Raw genomic sequence first — 20882 nt, forward strand, 5'->3', positions numbered from 1 at the left:
AAGTGGTGCTCTCCCCTACCCTGGGGGTCTTTGAGAGGAGGTTGGATATGCATCTAGCTGGGGTCATCTAGACCCAGCACACTTTCCTGCCTATGCAGGGGGTCGGACTCGATGATCTGTTGAGGTCCCTTCCGACCCTAACATCTATGAATCTATGATGGGGCATTTGATCCTCAAGACACTGGTAACGAAGATGAAGTTTACACAGATCCTATGATACAGCACTGGAACACATCACCCAAAGAGGTTGGGGAATCTCCATACATGGAGATTTTTAAGACCCAGGTAGACAAAGAGAGCCTTGGCTGCAGTGATCTGTGATACTGGCAGTCCTTCAAGTCCCTCTAGCAATGCGTCCAGACAATTTCCAAGTCAGAGGAAAGCATCAGGCCAGATTTATCCCTGTATACAACAGCTACTATAAGGGACTCAACTTGCCTCTGTGAGGCTGGAGGGACTCATGTAGTGCTTTCACCGGCTGGCAGACACAAAGGGAAGGGCAGCAGAGAGGAGGAAGGAAGAAACGCACTAAATTCAATCTGCAGCGTACAGTGTCTCCAAGCCCAACTCAGAGCCACAAAAATCCACAATGGGAACAGCAACCGATGCTTAGCTCCACACAAGGGAAATCGAGGGTAGCCCCAGACAAACACACAGCGGTAAAGCAGAGAGTCACAGGTCAGGAGGGCAGAAGGAACCTTACCTCCATCTGGGATATTTCAGATGTTATCTTCACCACTTTCTTTTCTGCTCCCCTAAAAAGTGGAAGGAAAGAGACTGATCAGGGCCAGGAAGGGACATTCAGAGATTCCCACTTGTCTGACATGCAGGTGTTGCAGGAGACAGTGCTGGGGGTTCTCTCCTCAGGCCCACCCTCTCTAGCCCCCTCCCCCCCCCCCCCCCAAAATCCATCTCTGGATATTAAGTCACCCCCAACTCAAACACAGGAAGGTTCACAGCAGAGACAGGCCACAAACAATAACCAAGACCAGTGCATGCCTGCCAAGTGAGGAGGGCTGTCCACAAGAGGCCCTTAGTTCCTGCTTCCATTGTGCCTAGTGGCTTGGGTGAGGCCCCTGACAGTCAGACTCCTGGGTCCCATCAGTGACTCTCGCAGTGTGTGGGGTGTGGAGGCTGTACAAAAGCCAAGAGGATAAGAATTCTCAGGGCCTTTTCCCAGCGCCATCATGGATCCTTCACCCAGACTAGGAGGATGGCAAGTGTTGTCACCTCTTAAGGACATGGCAATGCTTCCCAGCTCCCAGCAGGGAGCTGTAGATTCATGTGTGTCTACAAAACACTTTGAGAAGCTTGGGCAAGAAGCAGAGATGTGGGACGGGCTACAAACCTACAATGCACCCACAATCCATTGTCTATTTCTCACCAGCTCTTAACCGCAACATTCAGCTCCTGCCAGAATCCCCAAGCCCAACTCTAGCCCCAAAGTGCTTTACTCCTTTATGGCTATTTGCGTACAAAGGCTCACTCTGTTCTAGTTCATGGGACAGTCACAGGCAACTGTCACCAGGTCAGCACCAGCACGCCCTGCTCAGGATCCATTTCAAACGCATGCTTCTTTAACAACGTGCAGTTGGCTATAGCAGGGACCGGTAAAGAGACTAAAAAAAACTAGAATAGAGTGGGCGTGCTCCAAAGTTTATGCTGTGAAAACAGGGCTGAGGTTTGAGGTAGAAAACAAAGGAGGAAGAGACAAAGTTCGGAAGTTCCCAGGCTAAATGAAACGGCATCATCCTCCTCCAAACAACTCCCATAAAACAGCGGGTCATAACCAGCCTCATTAAGGGCTTCCATTTAGAGACATGTGCTGCTTTTGTTCCAGATTCCTGCACAGTTTATGCCCTGAAAGGTAGTAATGGTTTAACAACACTTTCACAGGAAGCAATTCTGAACAGGAACCAGGAATTGTTACCCCTCCGGCCCTCTCTGCAACTCTGTTTCGGACACAGGCAAAAGGCGCCCCCTGCTGTCCAAAAATCAAGTACTGAATCCCTGTCTGATTGAAGCGGTTCTGCCGAGGAAAGTTACTGCCTAATCAAATAAAGTTTATTTTTCCCTCCTGGCTTTCAAATGTCGGCAACAGCACTCATGCTGGCACCTTATACAGCTATTCCACGCAGAGGCCGAGGTCCCAGGCAGCCCAAGACATTAGGACGTGGCTTATGTTTAGCTGAATATTAATCACCAGGATCATCCATCTCGTTACAAAACTTACACCCAGATGGGCCAGAGAAGACGGGGTCTAAGAAAAAGGAGCCATCTGAACTACATTACCCACACAAGGCAACACAGAGCTATACTTTCAATGCAGAAGCACTTCATTCATCCCCCCTACGTCAGCTTCCATCAGGCAACACCAACAGCCTTTGTGTGTGTGTGTACATGCAAGTGGGCAGTCAGGGTGACACCCACCCCCTGCAGAGGGCCAGCACGAGGGCTACAAATTGCTCAAGCACTATTCTGATAGCTTTACTGAGGCTTTGTTTTGGCCCTCAGCAGAGAAGCACATTTCATCCCCACGGCATTTCATCCCAGTGCAAAACAAAAGTGACTTTGTCCATTTCCCAGTCAACCAGAGGTGCCCAAGAAGCTCCTACTCACAACCTGCATGCAGTAACTGGCAACACATACTCAAACATGTGAGATCAGCTGAGCAGGAGACTGAGAGAAAGAATCCAAGTCCAAGCTGCCGCAGCAACACTACCTCCACTGACAGCCTCGCACAAGCCACTGTCCCTCTGCGGCCCTGCTCTGTATCCAACAGAACAAGGAAGGGTTTCCCTGCTCTGCCTTCCAGGGATGGACCAGGGTCAGAAAAGAAAGGTGAAAGCACTACTGATTCCTACTCAGCTTAGTTGTCAGGGTTCACCAGGTAGAGCACCACTTTCAATTCATCTCTCTGCACAGACAAGATACATCGTTGCAAAGATCAAAACCCGAGGATTCAATTCCTTTGCACTTTCTGGCAGTAAAATCTCCATGCATGCTGTATCTGCAGCAGTTGCTAAATCACCACCCTGAGCTGCCAACAGCTATGGATGTGGATTGGTAAGAAACCTGTACTGAGAACCGCAACAGCAAGTGCTTGTGAGGCTGGATACTAGCACAAGGTTGTGGGAGAAGCACCATGACAATGCACAAGCGAGAAAAACAATTTATTAGCTGGCTCCTTCTCTCTTGCCAGAACCATGGGTCACATGAGCAAAAGGGGAAAGAGATGCAGGGTGATGGGAGGAGGAGCACCAAGCCAAGTCAGAAATAGACAGATCACTCATGCTTAGCACTGGCATCCCCAAATCCTTCACAAACCTAGCCCAGCATCCCTGAAATGCAGCCTGCTTGGAGATAAATGGCAGTAGCCAGTACAGCAGGGATGCGAGGGCCAAGGATCTGGGAAGAGAACCCCACTCTTGCAAAGGATGTTAGCTAACTGCAGAGCAGAAGGGACCTCTGTTTCGAAAATCTCCTGAATATCCACACAGAGCGAAATGCAGGGAAGCCACATCTCTGCCAGGGGTCCCAAGGCTAAACCGCCCTGCCTGGAGGTGAGCCTGCAATTCCCAGGTGCCCCAGGCTTTTCACAACTGACATTTATTGCCCCAAGCCACAGATCTGTCCTACTGGGTTACTGTGATGTAGGCTCCTTGGACGCACACGGAAGGGAATGGGTTAAGGTCCACAAAATGCTACCAGCTCCCTTCCTAAGCACTCTCTTCCTGAGCTACAGCCACCCCAGCCCATTTCAGCCTACACAAAATGGATAGTTACACATCAGCTTCTTTTACAGGAGGCTCTTCTACTTTGACAGGAGGTTCTACTGGCTTCGGCTCTTCTTCCTGCAATTCAATGAGTTGAGATGGTGAGTCAGATTAGTATTCCAAGCAGCTGAGTAAGTGCCAGAGGCGCTGTATGGGGGCAGTCAAGACTGGTGAAGCTTAATGGGTTTAAAAGCAAAACTGCATGGGAACAAGCTCTTCCATATTCCATACTGGATTCAACAGGCCCACGGCCCATCAGTCACATTGCTCCCTCGTCATCTCAGCATCAAAGCCAACATGCTTTCCCCTGTTCCTTGAGGGAGAGACAGGCCCTGGGGATCTAGCAAGCTACAGGGGAATGTAAACCCTTCTAATATTAGCATGCTTCTAGCAGGGCAGTTTGTTGCTGGAACTCCTGTCTTCTGCTGCAACTGGCTGGAAGAGCTGAAGCAAATGCTCCGAGGAGCATTTGTTACAGAGGGCTGTTGTCCAGAAATCAGATCAGGACACCTAAGCTCTGGCTCCTTGGAAAGTGCAATACAGCCTTCCATCTGGGCATGCCCCACCAACCCACATGCAAATATGAGAGCACACTTTGGACAACAGAGCTATGTGGTGGCACACTATGAGGATGGTTACATTGGAGAACTGTAAAGCTCTATTAATAACAAGACTTAGTTTCACGTGCAGTAAAATCACTGGAGCCACCTGAAATGATCTTCCGGGTGGTTTTAAATGCCCACATTTTGTATTTTGGACTATGCTTATATTTAACAGCTATGAAATAACAAGCGTAGGAGTTAATGAAAGAAAAGGCTGAGATATATCCCTGGCTTCTCTTTATGACTGGCTCAGACTTAAGGATATGTAAACTGTAAAACTTCAGGGCCTGATTCTGCAGTCATCCTGGAAACTGCTGATAGGTAGAGTTACATGGTTGCTTCAGTGTTTGCAGGGTGACAGACTTACTTTAATATTAGCAATCCAACTGTTAAGAACCCAGCATTTAAGTCTCTCACTGGGTTTCTTACGTTTCAAGGCGTTTTACTAGCTAAACACACAACATATGTACAATGACTGGCATCAGGTCTGCTGCTGGTGTATGCAGGTGAAATACTAGAGCCACACCTCCTTGCATCAGTTCTGAATTTTAGCCAAGATGCCACAGGCCAGAGATTTTGTTGGGCTTGAAGACAACTGCCAAAATTTTGTGTCTGCAGTATCTTTTGTCTTATCAGGCTTTGGAACTAGGAGATAAACAAACTGAGTGATATTAGTTTTTGCAACGCTATTGCCACACAAGAAGCCTCCAGCTTCCTGAGTACAGCAAAACCCGCGTTATCTAGCACCTTACAAACTGTCACGCTCTATTAACCATTTTGCTCTATTAAACGGCATGCCGGTTTGTGAGGTAAAAGTGAAACTGGAAGTGCCCACCATGGCATTTCTGGTTTCACCGAGCACCCACAGCCCAGGGCAAAGCAGTCTGCGCTGCCACCCCTCCCTGTCGCCCGGCACACTGACGCGGCAGCAGGGGCAGTGCACACCGAACACAGCAGGAGGGGTGGGACAGAGTAACCAGCCTCTCAGATAACAGGCATGTTTGGTTATCCGGCACCCCTCATTCCTCATGGGTGCCAGATAAAGCTTTGCTGTACGTGGAAAATGCAGTTGGGATGAGCACCTTCTCAAAGGAGAGAGTTGGAACCAAATGATACATATGACCAAACCCCAGCGCCACGTCTGCAAATCTCATTCTAACCTTCTACTAGAATATTTTTCTGCTGGAAACAGGAAAGATGGGCAGAAAGCTTTAAGTACTTAATGTTAACCCACAAGGGTGGGCCTTCACCAACTTGGAAGGAGCCTGGCCCTAAGGAGAAAGAGAATTAGCACTGCCAGGTGCAATCACTCATTTCCATGTTTTCCAGCTGATAAAATTTGCTGTCCAGGGGTGATGGTGGCCTGGGGATATGCCCATTTACTTCCTACCCAAGGCTGGTTAGGAAATGTGTCCAATTCTGTAACACGAGCCAGGTTCTAAGATTATGCCTTCCAAAGAGCCCTGCTAGTAACAATGTAAAGTACACCAGAAAGTTCCACACAACAGTGAAGCAGATCCATTACCTGATCACAGTGCCAGAGACCAGACAACATCAGGCAAATTAGAACAGAGCTATGCCCAAAGACACTGATAGCGTGATAATCTTGTGGTAATAGGACTTACCTCTGTTTCTTCTCCCAAGACATCTTCTTCATTAGCCTCTTCTTCAGCTAGAAGAATTTAAAAAACATCCCACAGATAATTGCTACTGCAAATCAACAGGCTGGCCTGAAATAGAACTTGGATACAGACTCCTAGAATGCTGGTGTTCTCCACACACACCAAGAAATCAGTGCTGAGAGGTTTCTATTCAGGTTCTTCTTTCAGGTAGCACTGTGATACCTGATTACATATAAGACATGCACACTGCAGCACTCTAGAAAGTGCTGTTTAAGGCAGTAGCACTGGGAGCAAAGGAAAAAAAAAAAAAGAGCCTAACCTTAAGATGGGCCCAGTCTTGCTCTGGCTCTCCAAACAGTACCATCACTGTATGGGAGCTCTGTCTGATTAACACCTGCTGGATGGAACCCAACAGCAGGAATGCTCCAAGGACCACGATGCCAAAGAGCTCTCTCCTCAGAGGCTGCAGCCCTGAGACACCCAGTCAGCATTCTTACAGCAAGCCCAAGCCCAGGAAAGTTGACTCCAGCAGAAAGCGTGACCTACCGTGCTCCTCAAGGTATGCCTGGAGTCTGTTTATGAGGTCCTGTTTGTTTCCTTTTGCCTCCAGGCCACGGGCTGTACATTCCTGTTTCAGTTCAGCAAGCTGCATGAGAGAACAGCCTTCCTGTTAGTACACGTCACCCATGTGAGCCATGAACGGGCTAGACCCAAAGCCAAAGAGGGACGTCAAGGGCATGGTCACTGACAAAGGAATAGCAACACGGCCAGCTGGTCAAAGCAGGGGGATTACAAGCCTGGTTGCCTGGATTCCTCCTAGCTTTGATAACTCTCTCTACATGGCAGTCACCAACTGCTGAAGCTTCCTTAGCCTGACGAAGGGTTTTTGAACCCGAAAGCTTGCTTAATAACTATTCTCCAACCATTTGGGGTGGTCTAATAAAAGATATCAAATTCACCCAAGGAACCTTGTCTGCCTATGTCCTTAGATCAACACGGCTACAACCCAAACCCCTCTACATGGCTATAACACTTACTTAACCCGCTCCCCTTCCCCCCCACCAACAACCAGGAATCCACAAAACCAAGTGGCCATGGCACAGTGCTGCCCTAGACAGAAGTGAGAACATCTCATACAATTTCTCCATCTCTCAATTTCCAGTATTCTTCCTGTGCCTTCACTTCCCTCCATTAATAAAACTCCTCAGACCCCAAAAGTTGAGCAGGAGCTCAAGGAAGACCAAGGATTTACTGTAAGTAGAGGACCTGATTCCACGCTGTCTCTCAGCATGACAGGCCCGCTTTGCATCCTGTGGGTTTTATGCTGTCCTGAAAGCAGAGTTCACACCCCACGTGAAACAAAACTGGCAGAGGAGTTACATTTGCTTGCTGTGTGTAACAAAGCACCTTTCATCACACCTGCTAAGGGTAACTAACCTCCACGGTCATGCCAAAAAAAAACCAAGCTCTGAAGACCTGGCAATTACCTCTTGCAGCACCTAGGCACTGTGTTAATGAGCAATTGCAAAATACGAAGATGGTGAAACTTCACAGGAGACAGCATGGCATGGCATGGCAGAGGCTCTGGGGGGCCTGCGCCGAGGTGGAGCCGGAAAGCAGGTTTATGAAACTTGCCCTCCGCCGTGTCAGTGATTTGTCAGCGCCTCGGACAAGATACTTCATCCCTCTGGGACTTGGCTTCACCCAATGACATAAAGATACGTCCCTCTACGTCACAGTCCACACAGATTAAGGTGAAAGGCCACGTCTCTAGGAGATATTATTTATTCCACCGTACAGGATACGCGAAAAGAAAGACAGCCCTCAGATCACCGAGTCCACCCGCCAGGGCTCAGCACAGCACTCCCCAGAGGACCCTTTAGCCAGTCTAATTTTCGGGGTCTCAAGCAGGCCCCAGGGCCTTCCTCTCGCTCTCTGCAAGACCGTTTCACATTCAGAGCTAGCCACTGCCAAAGTACCACATCCCCTCTGGTCTTTGGGCGCGTCCGCAATCGTGACGTATCCGGGGAAACGTCCTTATTCTCCGACCAGGGATGCACCGAACGCCTCTGCACACCTTGGCACAGGTCCCTTGCTCGCAGCAACCAGCGTTTACCCTCCCTATAATCAGGCCCTTCCCAAACCGGGCCGGTCCCCAGACAAGCCAGCAAGAGTCGGCTTTTGGGAAGCCCACGCAGAGGAGCCCACGGGGGCCGCGAGAACAAAGGTCCACGAGCGCTGCGGGAAACTGGCCTCGGCTCAACTTCCCCCCTCCGCCATCTGCCACCACTGAGGCCAGCCCAGCTCCATCCCCCCCCGCAGGGAGGTGAAGGCTGCTCTTCCCTGGACTCTCTCCAACGTGTCCTCGTCCTCTCCGCGCTGGCGCCCGCCCCCGGACACGACACAGACGAAAGGGTCGCGAACAAGCTTCAAACATGGATTCCCCTGAGCCAGCCCGGATCCCCCCACTCCGCCCGCACCTTCAGCTTGTGCAGCTCCACGGTCTCCGCCGCCATCTTGTCGCCCCCTCAGCTCGCCGTCGCCCGCCCCGCCCCGTCCCGGCTCCCCGGCCCAATGGAGCCCCCGCTTGCTACCGGGTCGGCGCCGCCAACCTCGCGCCTCGCCATTGGCCCAACCCCGCGGCTCGCTATTGGCCTGGCTCGCGCGATGCGGGGAGGGCGGGAGTAGGCCCGAGTGGCGCCCCCATGGACCAATAGGACGGCGGGTTGGGTACGGAGACGACCAATAGTGGCACAGGGGCGGGCGCAGGCACTTCCTGGAGACGGAGCCCGGCATTGGGGGATTCCGGTAACCGGCGCGGCGCCGCCAGGTGGGGGGAAGGGAAGGCGGGAGGAGGAGGAGCTGAGCCCGGACTCCTGGGTCCTTTCCCCAGCCCACTGCGGGGGCAGCACTAGGCCTGGGCGCCTGTGTCCCCCCCACCGCCTCCAGCACCGGGGCGGGGAGCAGCACCGGGTCGCAGCCCCGCTTAGGGCGGCCCCTTCTCCTGCTCCCAGCTCGCTGGAGGGGATCGGTCGCGCCCAGACCGGGCGAGAGCCGAGGGGCCTCGTGCAGGATGAACGTGGGGGTGGCGCACAGCGAGGGGAACCCCAACACGCGCGTGATGAACAGCCGCGGCATCTGGCTGGCCTACGGGATCCTGGTGGGCGTCCTCCACATCGTCCTCCTCAGCATCCCCTTCTTCAGCATCCCCGTGGTGTGGACCCTCACCAACGTCATCCACAACCTGGTGAGGCGCCGCGGGGGCAAGGAGCTGGGGGGGGGGTCCCTCTCCCCGGGGCCAGCCCCCCCCTTACATCCGCTTTCCTTCTGGCGCTGGAACCCCGCAGGCCATGTACTGGCTGCTGCACACCGTGAAGGGGACCCCGTTCGAGACGCCGGACCAGGGCAAGGCCCGTCTCCTCACCCACTGGGAGCAGATCGATTACGGCACCCAGTGCACCTCTTCCCGCAAGTTCCTCAGCATCTCGCCAGTAGTCCTGTGAGTGCCGCTGCGTGCGGGGCCTCCCTGCCGTGCTGTCCCCTTGCCGGGCTCTGCAGGCCGGGGCGGCGCCCGAGGCTGTTCATGGCGTGAGCGTGGGAGGGCTCATGGCAGGGGACACGTTCCCCTTGCAGAGGCCGCTGCGATCCTGAGGCAAGTCAGGCCGTGGCTTTAGCTTCAGTTACTCATCGCGGGAATGGTCAGTGGGACTGGGCCCAGCTCTGATGCCCAGAAAGAGCAGGTGTTTTCTGCTCAGAGCCAGGAAAACTGCCTGGCCTGGTCTGCAGCGAGCTGTTGGGCCTTGGGCCGCATGCAGGGGTGCCAAGGAGCAGGTTGCACTTGAGCACTAAGTAGAAACACCGCAGGGCCCGGCCTGAGCTGCGTGGCTCCTGGGATGATTGCCTCGCGTGGAGGGCTCCAGTCTCTGCCAGTCCTGCCTCCCTGCCAGACTCTGGCAGGGCACTGAACCATCCTCGCTGTTCTCTCCTAGTTACCTCCTCACCAGCTTCTACACCAAATACGACCCTGCGCACTTCATCATTAACACAGCCTCGCTGCTCAGTGTCTTGCTCCCCAAGCTGCCTCAGTTCCACGGGGTGCGCATCTTTGGCATCAACAAGTACTGAGACCCAGCCTAACTTCCACATTGCCGCTGCGGGGAGGGAGCAGGACCATGTGGACATCTGGAGCAGCGTGCACTCCGCAGGGAGCAGACGAGGCCAGCGAGGGAGCAGGACTGCCTAGTGCCTGCAGCGCTGCTGTTTGTTGGGGGAAGTTCCTCTCTGAGCCCAAGGCAGCCAAGCTGTCTGAAGCGAGCAGAGTGTGTAAGCTGCGTCTGCACGGCCCCTCTGAGCCAGCTGAACTTCCCAGAGCCACAGGCTGAGGGGAGAACTGCCCAGCTGGTGGAACAGCCACGTTGCCTTGCCCCCCTCCCCCCCTTTTCTATGTTCCTGCCATAATAAAGCCATTCAGGACACTAGCATGGAGCTGCTGCAGGGGCCGGGGCCGGGGCAGTGGGCTCAGCGCCTGCATGGGCTCAATACGAGCGCCCAGAATGGGACACGGTCACTTCAGCAGCCTGGAGTTCACCCCAGCACCATGAGTGCAGCAAAGTGGCTACAACCACGTGACCCACCAGAGCTCTTGTTTTACTAAGGAACCTCTGCCCTGCCGGAGCAGCGCCTGCACAGGCTGAGTACGGTCTCCTAGCCCCGTCCTAAGGCAGCAAGGCCATCAGGTGCCCCTTTCCTAGGCAGGCACTATCCCTGCTAGCCAGCAAGGGGCAGTGGCAGCCTAGGGAAGAGAACTCAGCATCTGGCTTCATGCTGGGGGGGGGGGGGGGGGCCCTCCCACAGAGCAGGGAACAATGAGGCTCACACAGTGGCAGTGAGGGGGAGGGGAGCTGGCCTGGGCAGGCTGCCAGAGAGACTCCATGGACAATGGAGACCATGCAAAGTTCTGGGAAGGACAGAGTAGCTGCCCTGCCCTACCCCTTGCTGGCCAAGTTCCCCACCCCCACCAGGCTCCTCAAGCCCAGCAGCATGCTTTGTTCTTTCCCTACGCCATCCCCACTGCTAAGCTCCAGCACCCTGGCCTCCCTGTTGCCCCTCCCCCCCACCTCTGACCGATTTGCTGGCAGCCAAGACCAGGATCCCAGTGGCACAAGTGTCCCTGGCTGCCACCCAGGCAATTTCTGAAGCAGGGAGCAGAGTGAGTTCCCCTCTGGGACCTGGTCCTATAAACTTCTACTGAACAAACCCCAGTCCCTCCCAAGACTTGCACTAGGACACCAGCACCTTCACCTACTTCCATATCAGGAACCAGGCCCCTACTCTGCCTCAGGCCTTCCCACAGCCCAGGTGGTGCTTGAGGGAGTAGAGGTTCCAGCCCAGGGCACCATGTCTGACTCTGCCCTTCCTCACTGCCCGGGCACTCAAAGGGGAGCAGGGAGTTTGCCTTGGACTGTCCTCCTCCACCCGCAGCACAGACACACACCAGCTGGGCTCCTGGAGACACTGGCGCTCCCCCAAGCAGATTTATTTGGCGCAGGTGGGGAAGAAACCATTTATGTGCCCCCATATGCCCACTAGAGGGGAGCACAGGACCTGCAGGACATCCCAGTATCTCTGGGGACAATACAAAACCACCTCTAGGTCCCTGGCCGACTCTGCTCCCGCTGGGACAAAGGGATTCCACAAACGCCCTGGCAGCTTGGGACACAGAAGGAACAGTGCACGGAGCTCTTTGGTGCTGGCCCCAGGGAAGCTGCTCCCAGATGCTTCTAGCTCCAGAGAAAATGCAGGTTGGTAAAGAAAATAAAATATAATAGGTTTTTTTTTTATTTAAAGAGCCCTTATAGTGCCTGGGGAAGGGCACAGTCTCCCCGGGCCCAGGATATGCCTGGCTGCCCGCCTGCCACTCGCAACAAGGGGCTTAATCTCGCTCGCTCCCACAGGGACAAGTCCAAGCTGCCTCCCTCAGCGGTGGAAGGGCCGACGCACTTTCTTCCGTCTCTTGGGCTTCGCATCCCCCTTGGGGGCAGCACCATCTGTCTTTGGGGGTGTAGCTGCTGCCCCCGGCGGCGGTGGCTGGGATGGGTTGAAGAAGCCCCCATTGGACATCGGCCCAGGGCTGCCCTGGAAGATGCGGCTGAAGAAGTCTTGCAGGTCAGCGGCCGAGGCGGGGCTGCCCTTTGAGGAGGCTCTGGGGAGAGAGCAGAGCAGTCAGGCCCAGCATAGGGGGAGGGGAATCAGAGTTGATGTGGGGAGCCCTAGGCTGCACCCCAACCTGCCGCTCCGCCACTCCACGGTCATTGGAGAAGCAGGGCCACTGCTGGGCTCCCTAGGGCCAGATACGTTCAGCTCTGTCCACACCAGTCCCTAAGTTAGATGCATGCCCTCCCCCAGGCAGTTGATAACATATGAATACAGCCAACAGCTTATAGGGAACATCCCCACCTGCCCAGGCAGCCTAAGCCAGGACCCAATGGCCTGCTTAATGCACCCCCAAGCAGCCGCATGGGGCAGGGGAGGGGCAAGCAGGTGCTCACATGGGACCCCAAAGAGCCCCAAGGTCGTAATCACACTCTTCCCCTCTCCCACCTGGACTCTGGGACACTGCAAACGAACCAGCCGGCAACACCCACCTTTGGCGTCCACCCATGCTGGAGCTCCTGGAACCGAACGATATGTGGTAGGGGACACGGTGGGTGTTGGGAGAGATTGGGACACGCTGGCAGCCAGCCCATTCTGCAGGGACAGAGAGGCACCATCAGCTGGGTGGGAGCTGTCCCGAGGATGCAGCGAGGGGAGGAGAGGGGTACTGGGTCTGGCATGGGAGATACAGGATAGGGCAGAGGAGCCGCAGCCCAGCTGGAGTCCAATACCTGTGATGTCATAGACCTTCCTGTCCATCACAGCGAAGTAAGTGATCTTCAGTCCCAGCAAGCTGGACTCGGCCCAAAAGTCACCCTCCTCAGCAGGGTGCAGCGTACCACAGTCTGCGCAGTAGCGGGCACTCAGCGGGTCCCGGTCCAGCTCGAACCGTCTAGGGCAATAGGCAGCTCTTTCAGAGCCCGGGAAAGCACGGATGGCCTCAGGCTAGGCAGCCAGCCTGAGCACCCTCTGCCTCAAAATGTTCTAGAGGCCTGGGATGGGGTCCCAAGCCCAGGGGCAGGTTGGGAATCTGTGCCCTGAGGCACTGCAACCTGTCCAGAGCAGGGCACCTAGGCACAGCCACTCTGCTCAGGCTCCAGCAGTTGCCCGGCTCTGGAGCTGAGGAAATCAGAGCACCAGCCCTGTCCTCTGGGATATGCGCTCACAAGTTAGATCTGCAGTGCTGGACTGCAGCAGGGGGACCCTACACAGAGCCCTTCTTGGGGGCAAGGAGGGCTCTGACCTGCCCAGGAGTACCAGCACCTACTTGTGCTTCCCCTGACACCGGCTGCACATCATGGTGTTCATGGCCTCCTTTAGGTCGTCCTGCAGCTTGGTTAAGAACTCATTCATGGACTGGCTCAGCTCGCTCTCCGCCATCCGCTTGCTGCCATGAGAGCAGGCAGGGGTCAGGTCCCAGCCCTGCCCCCCGACACACACACTGGCTGGAGGCGGCAGTGACCCAGGGCAGCCACCAGGGCAACTCAGAAGACCCAGAAGCCAGGAACCCAGTCCCTCCTCACCCCCCAGCCCTCAGGAAAACAGCCGGCTCGGTGTCTCAACAACTGCTGGGTCACCATGCCTTGCGCCACCCACACCCCTGGCTCTTCCCTGCCTTGCCTGAGCAGGCAGCACCCGGCACACTCACAACTCATACTCCTTCCTCTTCTCAGGGTTGCTCACAACATCCCAGGCTGCCCGCAGCACCTTGAAGGCTTCCTCTGCCCGCGGGTGCTCATTCTTGTCAGGGTGAACCTGGAAGCATGGGGATCCCAAAAAGCACAACTAACACCTGCCGGCTGGGGGCTGGCCAGTGAAAGATCCCCTTTGGGGGCAACCCAGGAGCCCCCCATCCCATGGTCAGAGCCAGTATGGGCATGGAGTTACACCCAGATCTGGCACTTAGTGCTAGATGTGGGCAGCTGCCATTCCCCAGGGGCATCACCAATGACTGGCTCACATGTGGGCCTCACAAAGATTCTGAGCCCCTACTCCAGCTCTTAGAGGGGGCCCTGGGCAGGTCAGTGCCTTGGCACATCTCGCTCTGCAGCCCAGGCCACAGTAGGGAGAGGCTGAAGAGCCGCAGTGCCCAACTCAGCGCTCTCACCCCAGCAAGATGTGGCCTTAAGGGGACATCTACTGCCTGAATATGCCCTCCCCTTCCCGCCAGGTCGCTCTCACCAGCACAGCTAGCCGGCGATAGGCCTTCTTCAGCTCTGCATCTGTGGCCGTCACCTCCAGGCCCAGCACTTGGAAGGGGTCCAGCTCCTCCTCTGGCACCTCTGCCATGGCCAGCAGCCGGGCCACCTCCTTGCCAGACTGGCAGTCCCCGGCTGCGCTGGACGCACCCCTATCAGGGCCAGCCTCTCCTCCCAGCCCCTCTGTCCTGAGTTTTGGGGTGTCCCAGAGGGGAGCTCCACCCTTCCGCAGCCAGCCCCACACATACTTGCAAGTCCTGGTTTCCTTGAACAAGGTCCATGTCCTGTGCAGGAAGTGTGCATCTAGGTGCGCAAGCAGCCGTGCCACACCATGGGTCCCACCTAGCTTACCCACCCCCGCCAGCAGTGCGCCCTTGGCGCTGCACCAGCACAACCGCAGACGGGCCAGGCCCAGGCCCAGCATCGGCAGCAGCAGGGTACAAAGCATCCGCAGCAGCCGGCATGCCTTAGTCCCCCAGGAATGCAGGATGCACCCGGCTTGGGCTACACTGCCCACCATCCTCCGCCACAGCTGCTGGCCCCACGTCCTCACACTGGCCTGAGCTGAGCTCAGGTCCCAGAGCCAGGGCAGCAGGAATATAGGAGCCGCGCCCTGGCCTCCACGTATGTGCGGCACTTGTGGGTGACTAGCACCAGCAGGTCGACAAGTGTCCAAGCGCAAGACAGGCAGAGCCGGACCAGCTCCCCTGCGTGCCCCGGCTCCTCGGCGCGAAGGTGGAGCCGCCTGTCCGCATGGCTCCTCCTCTGCGTCTGCTTGTGCCTTGTGCCCTGCCCTGCCTTCCCGTCCGGTGCTCTCTGCCCCCTCCTCCCTGTCCTTGGTGGCAGAGCAGTGCCTCCGCCGTCTTCCACTCCTCCGGCAGCCTGGTCCCCGGCCGGCATCGCACAGGTCATTGGGGGCCCCAGATGTGCCATTGTCCTCCTCAGGGTCCCGCCACAAGCCCTGTGGCTTCGGGTCAGCTCTGCCTTTTGCACCAGAGGCCTCCGAAACCCACCGCTGACAGCTCGCACTGCATGAGCTGTTCCTCTTCTCAGATAAAGCCTGGGGGGGATCCATGTTCTCTCCTCAGCAGCCACAGGACCCGGCCAGCTGGGGGCCAGGGCTGCCAGAGCACAGAAAGGGCACGTTGTCTTCATCATCCTCAGCTGAGAAGGGCCGCGCTGGGTCACAGCTTCTATTCCAGCTGTCGCTCCCATCCACAGCGTAGCCTGCGCTCACCATGCTGGGTCCTGAAGGGGTCAGAAGGGGAGAACAGCCGACTGCCAGCCCATTCCCCTGCTCCTCGGCCGAAGGTTTGTCCAGAGACAAGTCATCTTCCCCAGGGGCTCTGGAAGCAATAACAGCCGACCTGCCAGCCCCAGCTAGTCCCAAACCGCGCATGGTTCTTTGGAGAAGCTTTGGCCAGGGCTGGCTCAGAGACAGGTGTGCAGAGACGTGTTCTCTTCTGCTTCCCAGGCAGAGAATGGCCTTCAGGAACGCTGGGCTCCAGGAAGATGGGGGGGGGGGGGCAGGGACACGTTCTATATGACCTCAGCAGGGGTGCTCGATCCACATGCAGCAGCTGCCCCCGTGTCCGACGCCCAGCTGACCCCTTGGGCTCCCATTCTCAGCCCCATCCCCTGCGGATCAAAGGGAAACAGGTGAGGCCACGGCTGTCCCCTCCAGCCGCCAACCCCCACCCTCTCCGCCTGGGTCTCCCCCCGCCCACGCTCGGGTCCCGTCTCCCAGCCCCTCCGCGGCCTCCGGCTGAGCCCGAAACCACATCCCTCTTGGCCACGAGGCCCCGGGGGCCACGCGGGCAGCGCCTGGGGCAAGAGCTGCAGCCCCCTCCCCAGTGCCCAAGGGCCCCCCCTTCCCCAAGAGCCCCCCCACTTCCTGAGAGCCCCTTGCTCGAGCCCCCCCTTACCCAAGAGCCCCGGCCTGCAGCAGCTGGCCCGCGGCAGCCCCGGGGGTCCCCTCCGCCAAGGGACCCTTCCGCGCCGTACTTCCGCCTTCCGCCCGCCCCTGCCAACAGCTACCTTCCGCTTCTGGGGTAGAGCTCGCGAGGCGAGGGAAGGGGACTGTGACGTCACATCCGCCCGCGCCTCTGCCCCGCTGCTTAAAGGACCCGCGCCCCTTGCCGGTTGGGCGGGAAACACCTCCTAACTACGTCACCGTGTGTCCCCCCCCCCCCCCCACGGGCAAATTGAGGCACGGCCCCGCCCCTGCACCTGGGCGGGCAGACGGCAACAGCCGCGTTTCCCAGCCCCCCTCACAGGGAGAACCCAGGCGGGGTCCCAGCCCCCCCAAGCCCCCCACTTCTAGGGCAGTGGGGCTCCCAGCCCCCCCCGCCCTAAATCACCCCCAAAGGGGTGGATGGGGAGACAGAACCCAGGCGTCTGGGCTCCCAGACCCACCTCCTCCAGGGCAGCCCACTGTACCCAGGCGGGGAGGCCCCTGCACAGTGGCCCTGGCCCTGGGGTGACCCTGACCTGGGCCCAGGGCTGCCCCGGGCGTGCAAGGCCGGCAGTGCAGGGCTCGTGCCCTCTGCCCCGCACCCGGGCGCACACAAGCACCTCTGTCTGGCAGCTCCGAGTCTGAGCTGTCCCGTTCCCGGGGCCGCGGGCAGCGCTCACCCCAGACCAGCCTGGGCCTTGGAAGCCACTTCCGCGCCCCCCGAGGGCTGGGCGCAGCTGGCGGCCTAACAGCCCGGACACCTGGGTTCTGCCCCTGCTCCGGGAGGGGATGGGGTCAGGGCCCAGCCGCCTGGGTTCATCGCCCGCATGGCTGCGTGAGCTGGGGCGACCACTTCCCCTTGCCCGTGACTCAGTTTCCCCTTCGCGAAGGTGGGGAAGGAGCAGACCCGGGTGGGTGGCTCTGAAGGAACCCAGCAGTCGGGGCCTCTGGCCAGCCCCGGTTCCGGCGCCCAGGGACACTCTGCTTCTCCAGTTACCCAGATGCTGGCGGGTGCCAAGGCCCAGGCACTGGGGTGGGGGGAAGGAGTCCCTGGGCCTGGCCCAGCTCAGGGGGAGGGGGGCCGGGGAGAGGGTGAGAAAATCCTGCTGGCAGCAGGCGCTGGCTCCTGCCCAGCTCCTCTGGCTGCTGGGAACAGCCCGTGCCAGGCAGGGGGGGAGGGGCAGGCAGGGCCTAGGGGCAGGGGGCTGGAGCTGGCACAGGGGGAGGGGACGTGGGGACACTGGGGTTTTCCCTGCTGCCAGAGGGGAGTGGGGTCCAGTGGTTGCCCTGCTGGGAGAGGGCAGTGGGGTCCCGGGGGGCATCCACAGCCTCTTGTGCCCCCATCTGCTCCCTGCTCCCAGACCAGAGTGGGGCAAGCCGCGGGTGCCCAAAGCAGGGGCCAAGCGCCCGCCCAGGGCCGGGGGCAGAGACTGGGCAGGCAGCAGGTGTCCTGACCCCCTGATGCTGTAACCACTAGACTTGGCTCACAAAGGCTTCAAGCGAGGGGCTCCTCACTCCCGGCCCACAGTCCCCCGATCGCGCCCCCCAAGCCCTGCCACCGCTGCTCTCCCTGCCTCAGTTTCCCCCTCTGGGGAGCACGGAGGGCCCAGGCGTCCCACCCCCCGCAGCCCCGAGGGTCGGCTCCCGAGGTGGAGCCCAGCCGAGCCCGAACCAGGACCCCGGCCCGAGGCGGGGGGGCTCACACACCGGTCCCCCACCGGCCCCCTCTGCACCAGACAACATCGCCAGGGCGCGGGGGCACCGACCGACCCCCCGACGGCTCCGTGCGCGGCCAGGGGCGCTGCGCTCGGCTCCCCCCGGCCCTGGCCCGCCCTCCGGGCCCCACCGTCCCACCCCCGGGCGGAGCCGCGGCGGGGCCGGAGCCTCGGGGAAGTTGTGAGGGTCCCGGGCGGGGAGGTCCGAGCCCGGGAGCGCCGGGAGCGGGTGAGTGCGGAGCCCCCCCCGGGCTCGGCGCAGGACGGCGCGGGGGTCCGCGCGGTGCCCCGCACTCCCGACCCGCAGCCCCTGCCCCTCCCGGACCCCGCATCTCCCCCCGCCCGCTCCTCCTCCTCCCCCGGCGCGCGCTCCGCTGCCCCATCGGGCGGCACCGGCCCCCGTGCGCCCCGAGGTAGCGGGACCCGGGCGGGTCGGCAGTGCGGGGCACCGGCGGAGCTGTGGGGGGCAGGGGCTGCGGGTCGGGAGCGAGGGGCACCAGCGGGGCTGGGGGCAGGGGCTGCGGGTCGGCAGTGCGGGGCAGCGGGAGGCTGGGGAGGGGGCCGGGAGCCCGGTCCGGAGGGTTTAACCCGTTGGCTGCAGCCGGGCGGGGGCAGCCTGTTCCCCCCGACGTGGCTCGCGCTGCCCCTGGGCCGGGGGCTCCAGGCGGGGAGGGGGGCGGAGCCGCCAGCTGTGTCCATGTGGCTCACAGCAGCTGCCAGATGTTGGGGGGGGCTCCAGCTGTGGGGGGAAGGATCAGATTTTCCACCACCCACAACGTGTGACGGGACGGGGTTGCCCCCCCAGGCCCGCGGCGAATGGCAGCAGGACGGGACACCCCGGCCCCGGCATGGAGCCCCCGCGCCTGCCCCTCACCCCCCAGGCCACCACCCCGGGGCCCGAGTCCCCCGGCCTGGAGCCCTGCGGCCTGGAGCCCGAGCGCGGCTATGACGCTGTCCCTGCTGCTGTCTGTGCCCTGGGCTGCATCTTCGGGGTCGTCTACAGCTGCTTTGGTGAGTGCTCACCTGAGCCCCCCAGCCCCAGCTCGCTGGGACCCCTCACTCCTGACTTGCAGCCCCTCCAGCCCACCGGTGCCTCTCACTCCTGCCCTGTAGCCCCTACCCACCCAGTCCAGCTGGTGCCCTTCCCTCCTGACCTGCAGCCCCCTGCCCCCCCCAGGCTACCGCTGCTTCAAGGCTGTGATGTTCCTGATGGGGCTGCTGGTGGGCGCAGCAGTGGTCCTGGCACTGTGCTCCCAGGAACGGGACGCACGGCTGAGCCTGGCAGCAAGTGCAGGGCTGGCGCTGGGCATCGGGGTGCTGTGTGGGCTGGTCACACTACTGGTGCGCAGTGCTGGGCTCTTTCTCACCGGGCTGCTGCCAGGGCTGCTGCTGGGCGCCGCAGGGCTGGTGGCAGCCGAGCCCCTGGGCCAGCCCCGCAGTGCCTGGGTGCCCGGTGGCTGCCTGCTGGGCCCAGCCCTGTTGGGTGCGCTGCTGGCCCTGCGCTGGCCTAAGGCGCTGACCGTGCTATCGACGGCTGCGGGCGGCGCTGCTGCCGTCGTGCTGGGCCTTGACTACGGGACCCAGCGCCTGGCCCTGGGGCTGCACATCTACGACTGCCTGCGCCTAGCACTCTCCGCACCCCTGTGCTGGCCCAGCTGGGCCCTGCTGGGCGCTTGGCCCATGCTTAGCCTGCTGGCGGCACTACTGCAGTGGAAGCTCACGGCCCGCGGCTTCTCCCACACCCAGGGTGAGTGGGGATGGGGACAGGAGGAAGGGGACTTGAAGATCCTGGAGCACCAGGGTCAGAGACCCCAGCTCAGAGTTACTGGCCTATGGCCCCTGCTGCCTTCTTTGGGGCCTAGCTGGTGCCCTGTACCCCCAACCCACAGCCCCATGCCCCCTGCCAGCCCTGCAGGTGCCCCTTACTCCCAACCCATAGGCAATAGGTCAGAATAGGTGTGGGGGAGGAGATGTGGGAACCCAGATGCCTGGTTTCTTGGCCCCCAGCTCTGGGCAGGGAAGCGGGGTTGGGAGCCTGGACACCCTGCATTCTCCCATCAGCCAGGGACTTCCTAGTGGACACAGCCTTTGCTCTCCCATGCCTTGGTTTCCCTGGCAGGTGCTCTGCACCAGGGGGGTGGTGGGGAGGCAGCGCTCACCCCATCTTCCCCCAGGGATCATTCCACGGCAGCGGCAGCTGCAGCTGCTCCGGATCCGACAGCAGGAGGCCAAGAAGCGGCCAAGCCCAGGGCCGCCAGAGGGCTCCTACCGCCGCAAGCCCCCTCCTGCCACACGCTTCCCTGGTGACGTCTTGGCCCCGGTGAGCACCAGCTGCATCTCAGGCGGGAGTCCCCATGTCATGCTTGGCCCTTGGGCTCTGTACTGTTCCCCAGAGTCAGCTGCATCCGACCCCACTAACCCCCTGCCTACCTCCAGAGCTACATCCAGAGCCTGAGAGACCGGCAGCTGGGTGCCAGTGCCTCCCTGAGCAGCCTGAGCGCCGTAGCCCCGGCCCTGCCTGAGCGGGACGACGACTGCGGCTCCATCACACCCCTGCGGCCTCTGGCTGCCCCCTGCACCCGCCCCTAGGGCCCTGTGCCCCCCAAGACCCCTGACGAGGGCCAAGCCAGACTCCGGGTGCTGGGGGCCCGTGTGGCTCAGGCCAGACACCAGCAGGACCCAGACAGCAGCGGGGCCCTGGGGCAGGGGCTGCATCCGGTGCCTAGAGACTCTGTACCCTGTGTGTGGGGGGGCATTAAACAGCATGGACAGGGCAGCACTGAGTGGTCTCTGGGAGCACCGAGTCCAGGGGGCAGCACCAAGCCCCACACTGGGGCCAACACATCCCACGGCCCAGCCGCA

General features: G+C 59.6%; 4 protein-coding genes across 6 annotated transcripts in view; 2 read left to right on the forward strand and 2 right to left on the reverse strand.

Annotated features, from left to right (window-relative positions):
* SARNP (SAP domain containing ribonucleoprotein) overlaps nucleotides 1-8573 on the reverse strand; it is a 37816-nt gene extending 29243 nt beyond the window's left edge. Inside the window, exons 1-5 of the mRNA XM_019490849.2 lie at nucleotides 8481-8573; nucleotides 6547-6646; nucleotides 6004-6050; nucleotides 3787-3854; nucleotides 704-755 (exon numbers count right to left, since the gene is read on the reverse strand). Coding sequence (XP_019346394.1) covers nucleotides 704-755; nucleotides 3787-3854; nucleotides 6004-6050; nucleotides 6547-6646; nucleotides 8481-8516 — 303 coding nt within the window. The 5' untranslated portion in view covers nucleotides 8517-8573. The remainder of the gene's footprint in view (nucleotides 1-703; nucleotides 756-3786; nucleotides 3855-6003; nucleotides 6051-6546; nucleotides 6647-8480) is intronic.
* A 176-nt stretch (nucleotides 8574-8749) lies between these two features.
* On the forward strand, nucleotides 8750-10478 carry ORMDL2 (ORMDL sphingolipid biosynthesis regulator 2). 2 transcript variants are annotated; one of them, XM_019490851.2, is made up of 4 exons: nucleotides 8750-8830; nucleotides 9015-9247; nucleotides 9348-9499; nucleotides 9990-10478. In XM_019490851.2, exons 2-4 carry the CDS (start codon nucleotides 9074-9076, stop codon nucleotides 10123-10125), a joined length of 462 nt encoding a protein of 153 aa, XP_019346396.1. In that variant the 5' UTR covers nucleotides 8750-8830; nucleotides 9015-9073; the 3' UTR covers nucleotides 10126-10478. The 2 variants fall into 2 exon arrangements, with proteins under 2 accessions (XP_019346396.1, XP_006267730.1); XM_006267668.4 differs by having other exon boundaries at nucleotides 8764-8808.
* Nucleotides 10479-11815: 1337 nt separating this feature from the next.
* On the reverse strand, nucleotides 11816-16519 carry DNAJC14 (DnaJ heat shock protein family (Hsp40) member C14). Its single transcript, XM_006267667.4, has 7 exons — nucleotides 16277-16519; nucleotides 14335-15989; nucleotides 13802-13908; nucleotides 13421-13540; nucleotides 12885-13045; nucleotides 12645-12747; nucleotides 11816-12202 (listed from the first exon to the last, which is right to left on the reverse strand). The coding sequence occupies exons 2-7, from the start codon at nucleotides 15424-15426 to the stop codon at nucleotides 11977-11979; spliced, it is 1809 nt and encodes a 602-aa protein (XP_006267729.1). The 5' UTR covers nucleotides 15427-15989; nucleotides 16277-16519; the 3' UTR covers nucleotides 11816-11976.
* Nucleotides 16520-17871: 1352 nt separating this feature from the next.
* Nucleotides 17872-20794, forward strand: LOC102558266 (transmembrane protein 198). 2 transcript variants are annotated; one of them, XM_006267696.4, is made up of 5 exons: nucleotides 17872-18249; nucleotides 18826-19031; nucleotides 19198-19767; nucleotides 20195-20340; nucleotides 20457-20794. In XM_006267696.4, the coding sequence occupies exons 2-5, from the start codon at nucleotides 18869-18871 to the stop codon at nucleotides 20607-20609; spliced, it is 1032 nt and encodes a 343-aa protein (XP_006267758.1). In that variant the 5' UTR covers nucleotides 17872-18249; nucleotides 18826-18868; the 3' UTR covers nucleotides 20610-20794. The 2 variants fall into 2 exon arrangements, with proteins under 2 accessions (XP_006267758.1, XP_019346400.1); XM_019490855.2 differs by lacking the exon at nucleotides 17872-18249 and adding an exon at nucleotides 18314-18433.
* Nucleotides 20795-20882: the final 88 nt, after the last annotated feature.

This window comes from Alligator mississippiensis, chromosome 15 (assembly GCF_030867095.1).
Source record: "Alligator mississippiensis isolate rAllMis1 chromosome 15, rAllMis1, whole genome shotgun sequence".
Classification (NCBI taxonomy): domain Eukaryota; kingdom Metazoa; phylum Chordata; order Crocodylia; family Alligatoridae; genus Alligator; species Alligator mississippiensis.

Coding starts and splice junctions, on each gene's coding strand:
- DNAJC14 (XM_006267667.4), bottom strand. CDS start 15,426: ATGGATCCCCCCCAGGCTTTATCTGAGAAGAGGAACAGCTCATGCAGT. Junction 13,909..14,334: donor ATCGCCGGCTAGCTGTGCTG/GTGAGAGCGACC, acceptor CCATGCTTCCAG/GTTCACCCTGACAAGAATGA. Junction 12,748..12,884: donor GAAGGTCTATGACATCACAG/GTATTGGACTCC, acceptor CTGTCCCTGCAG/AATGGGCTGGCTGCCAGCGT.
- LOC102558266 (XM_006267696.4), top strand. CDS start 18,869: ATGGAGCCCCCGCGCCTGCCCCTCACCCCCCAGGCCACCACCCCGGGG. Junction 19,768..20,194: donor CGGCTTCTCCCACACCCAGG/GTGAGTGGGGAT, acceptor ATCTTCCCCCAG/GGATCATTCCACGGCAGCGG. Junction 20,341..20,456: donor CTGGTGACGTCTTGGCCCCG/GTGAGCACCAGC, acceptor GCCTACCTCCAG/AGCTACATCCAGAGCCTGAG.
- ORMDL2 (XM_019490851.2), top strand. CDS start 9,074: ATGAACGTGGGGGTGGCGCACAGCGAGGGGAACCCCAACACGCGCGTG. Junction 9,248..9,347: donor CCAACGTCATCCACAACCTG/GTGAGGCGCCGC, acceptor GGAACCCCGCAG/GCCATGTACTGGCTGCTGCA. Junction 9,500..9,989: donor AGCATCTCGCCAGTAGTCCT/GTGAGTGCCGCT, acceptor GTTCTCTCCTAG/TTACCTCCTCACCAGCTTCT.